The sequence below is a fragment of the Acanthisitta chloris genome, unplaced genomic scaffold, assembly GCF_000695815.1.
Source record: "Acanthisitta chloris isolate BGI_N310 unplaced genomic scaffold, ASM69581v1 scaffold44397, whole genome shotgun sequence".
Classification (NCBI taxonomy): Eukaryota; Metazoa; Chordata; class Aves; order Passeriformes; family Acanthisittidae; genus Acanthisitta; species Acanthisitta chloris.
In genome coordinates this window covers 1-3,018 of record NW_008685061.1, presented here as the reverse complement: position 1 = coordinate 3,018, position 3,018 = coordinate 1, and the positions used below count along the sequence as shown (strand labels likewise).

The 3,018-nt window shown below is 46.5% G+C and overlaps 1 protein-coding gene across 1 annotated transcript; it reads right to left on the bottom strand.

The window, feature by feature from the left end:
- Positions 1-1,060: 1,060 nt before the first annotated feature.
- Positions 1,061-2,713, bottom strand: LOC103806846 (tRNA wybutosine-synthesizing protein 4-like; the record flags this gene model as incomplete). Its single annotated transcript, XM_009079554.1, has 3 exons — positions 1,061-1,168; positions 1,828-2,017; positions 2,557-2,713. Coding segments are annotated over 3 exons (455 nt in total), but the record flags the coding sequence as incomplete, so codon positions are not given.
- Positions 2,714-3,018: the final 305 nt, after the last annotated feature.

Here is a 3,018-nt window from a genome sequence, read left to right as displayed (position 1 = left end):
GGGTTGGGGCAGCCACAGCCTCCCTGGGCCGCCTGTCCCAGTGTCTCACCACTCCCAACTACATATTGCATAAGGAAGCTTTTCTTTTTGGAATCAGCTTCCCTTTATGATTCCCAGTTCTGACCATAGCAAAGAATAAGGGTTCTACACTAGAGGGATTAAAGTTTCTTAAAGTTTGTGGAATACAATTTCCAAATGATATCCAAATTCCATATGTGATTCCACAGATAACACAAATGTTCAAGGGTGCAACATGGTCTGTGCTGGATGATAAATGCAAGCACGTTCAATTGTTTTCATACTGCAGCTATTAGAATTCTAGAGAGAATTATAAACAGGGAACCCTAAAAACAAAAGAGAAACCTCCAGTAAGTATTCCAGAGGATACTTAGCTCAAAGTTACTCACTATCTTGGACTTATCTTCACTTCTGGATTTCATATAGTCCCAAATTTTGCCAGCAGCTAAAGTAAAAATGGCAAAGAACAGACCCACAGTTGAATTTCAATCACTAATACAGGAACGGCTGTATAAAGTCAGACCAAAGAAATCTGAGACTAGCAACCTGTACCCAACGACAACAAACAACAGTCTATGGAAATGGAAGAAGAGAGCAGAACAAGTGTTTCTGCTTTCCCCAGGAATGCTACCAACCACCTGCAGCCAGGAACCATCGGGTGGTTTTTTATGTATTCAGTGATCCCTAGTGGATTTTTTTCATTACAGAAATTGCCCCTTGAATCCATGCAACTTTTAGCATCTCCAACATCTTTCGTAACACCAGCTAGTTTGCTGTGCTGACTGTTCCCTCAAGAGGCTGCTCACTGAGGCAGGGACAAGAAGCTTTTCTAACATCCAGGTAAGCCTTTTTCCCAAGCTCCTTGCCCCAGTTTCACCCAGAGCTCCCTGTGGGCTCTGCATTAACTAACCTGATCCAAGGTCTTTCCTGCCTCCATGAACACCTGTGCCTCAGCAGCTCTGCACAGAACTGGGACCACGCGGAATTGCAGACACCTAGTGAAAAAGTCAGGTCACTGATCTTAAGCATAACGAAGAGTTACCTCATACTCATCAAAAGGCTCCAGAGCCTGCACTCTCTGCTGTTCATCTTCTGGGATCCAGCAGGTGAAAAACTCATTCATATCCATAACACTGCATTCGGTCCAACCCTGAAACAGAAATCCCTCAAAGTTATTACCTCTGGAAGAAACTCCCTACAAGAAAAAAAAAAGACCCTAAATTAAACACTTGTGTGAGCCTATGAGACTGTTTAGCTGAAGAGCAGCAGCCCAAAACCTGGCGAAAATAGATTTCTCATCTGTAAAGCTTTTAAGAACTGAATTTATAACATCAAAAGTCCCAGAGGAACACATCATGCATTAACCCTCTATCAGAAAGTAGGGTGCAAGCTGGCTGGGAGCACCTTCAAATGACTGGTCATGCTACTGGAGAAGGCAGCGTTGAGCCTCTGCACTGGAACTGGCCAAGCACTTAGTGCTCCAATCTTTCTCAGGTAAATCACAGAACCATAGAATGTTAAGGGCTTGGAATGGAGCTTAGAGATGATACACTGCCAACCCCTGCTCTGGGCAGGGACACCTCCCACCAGAGCAGGTTGCTCAAGGCTCATCCAACCTGGCTGCGAACACTGCCAGGGCTGGGGCAGCCACAGCCTCCCTGGGCAGCCTGGGACAGTGTCTCACCACCCTCACAGGGAAAGCTTCTGCCTCATATCTAATCTTTCAATTTGTACCCACTATTTCAGTTTTTACCCATGATCATGTACCCAAATCATGCTCGATGATGTCCTAGAGCTGCAGGTACTTGCCATTCCCAGAAAGCGCCTCTGCTGTGCCTCACAGTCAGGGTACTGTGCCAGAGAGTGAAGGGCAGAGTTCAGCTGGATGAAGTGCTGCTGCATGACGCGTCCAAAGGGGTCCTCTGGGTGCACCTGCTCGTACAGCAGGAAGCATGCCCGAGGGAAACGTTCTGCTGCCCAGTGGATCAAGGCATCCGACCTGTTAGGAGACTACACCTGACAAACTCAATCATCGAGGGCTCACCGACGACAGAACCATCAAGGTTGGAAGAGTCCTTCAAGACCACCAAGTCCAACCATTAACCTGTCACTCCTGTAACCCCTAATCCCCAAACCATATCCTCCAGCACCAGGTCCAGAGGCCTCAAACACCTCCAGGATGATGATGATCACATGACAGATGCAGTTGTCCCTTCCTGCTAGTAAGGCATCCTGACAAGAGGCAACACACAAAGGAGAATAAGGCCCCCTGTGCTGGGCCTTATGCACATCCCCTCCCCATCTGCACAGGTATTTCAGGGGATGAGAACAAAAATCTCAAAATCACTTGTTAAAGATTTTTCTTCTTGTTTTCTCTCCCTTCTAGGATGTCATGTGCACATCAGTTTCACCATCACATTCAACCTGTAAGGAGCTGTCTGGGACTCCACAGAATTCCCAAGGCTTTAGTTTGAAGAGATCAAGTCCCCATCCCAGGGTGATGCACACAGACAGAAACATCAGCAGAACCCGACTGACCTGCTGTTCTCCATGTAGGTGAGTACCACCTCAGCAATGAGGAGGGTGGGGACATCACTGTCCAGGCCTGCTTCCTCCAGGGCTCTCTCCAGCTCAGATAGCTCTGACAAATCCACTCCCAGTAGTTTATAATCCTCTCCAGAACAGGTAATGGCACCTGGGAGACAAAAATGACATAATCTCACTGTGGTGCTGCTGCAATACTAAGCCCAAAGGGACAAACAGGGCAATCAAACCCACAGGCAATTGCTCACAAGGCTGTGTCCATCACTCTGTTTCTCTGGGACATGTAACGCAGATCTAAAGCTATTCCCTACGCAAATTTCACCTACAGATTTCTCACAGAATTATAACATTTAGTGTAACAACAAAACTTTGTCATATTGACTTTAACAACATTTTCCTAGAACCACTGCAATTCAGAACCAAACCAAACTCTCATTTATAGACCCTTCAGCTTAG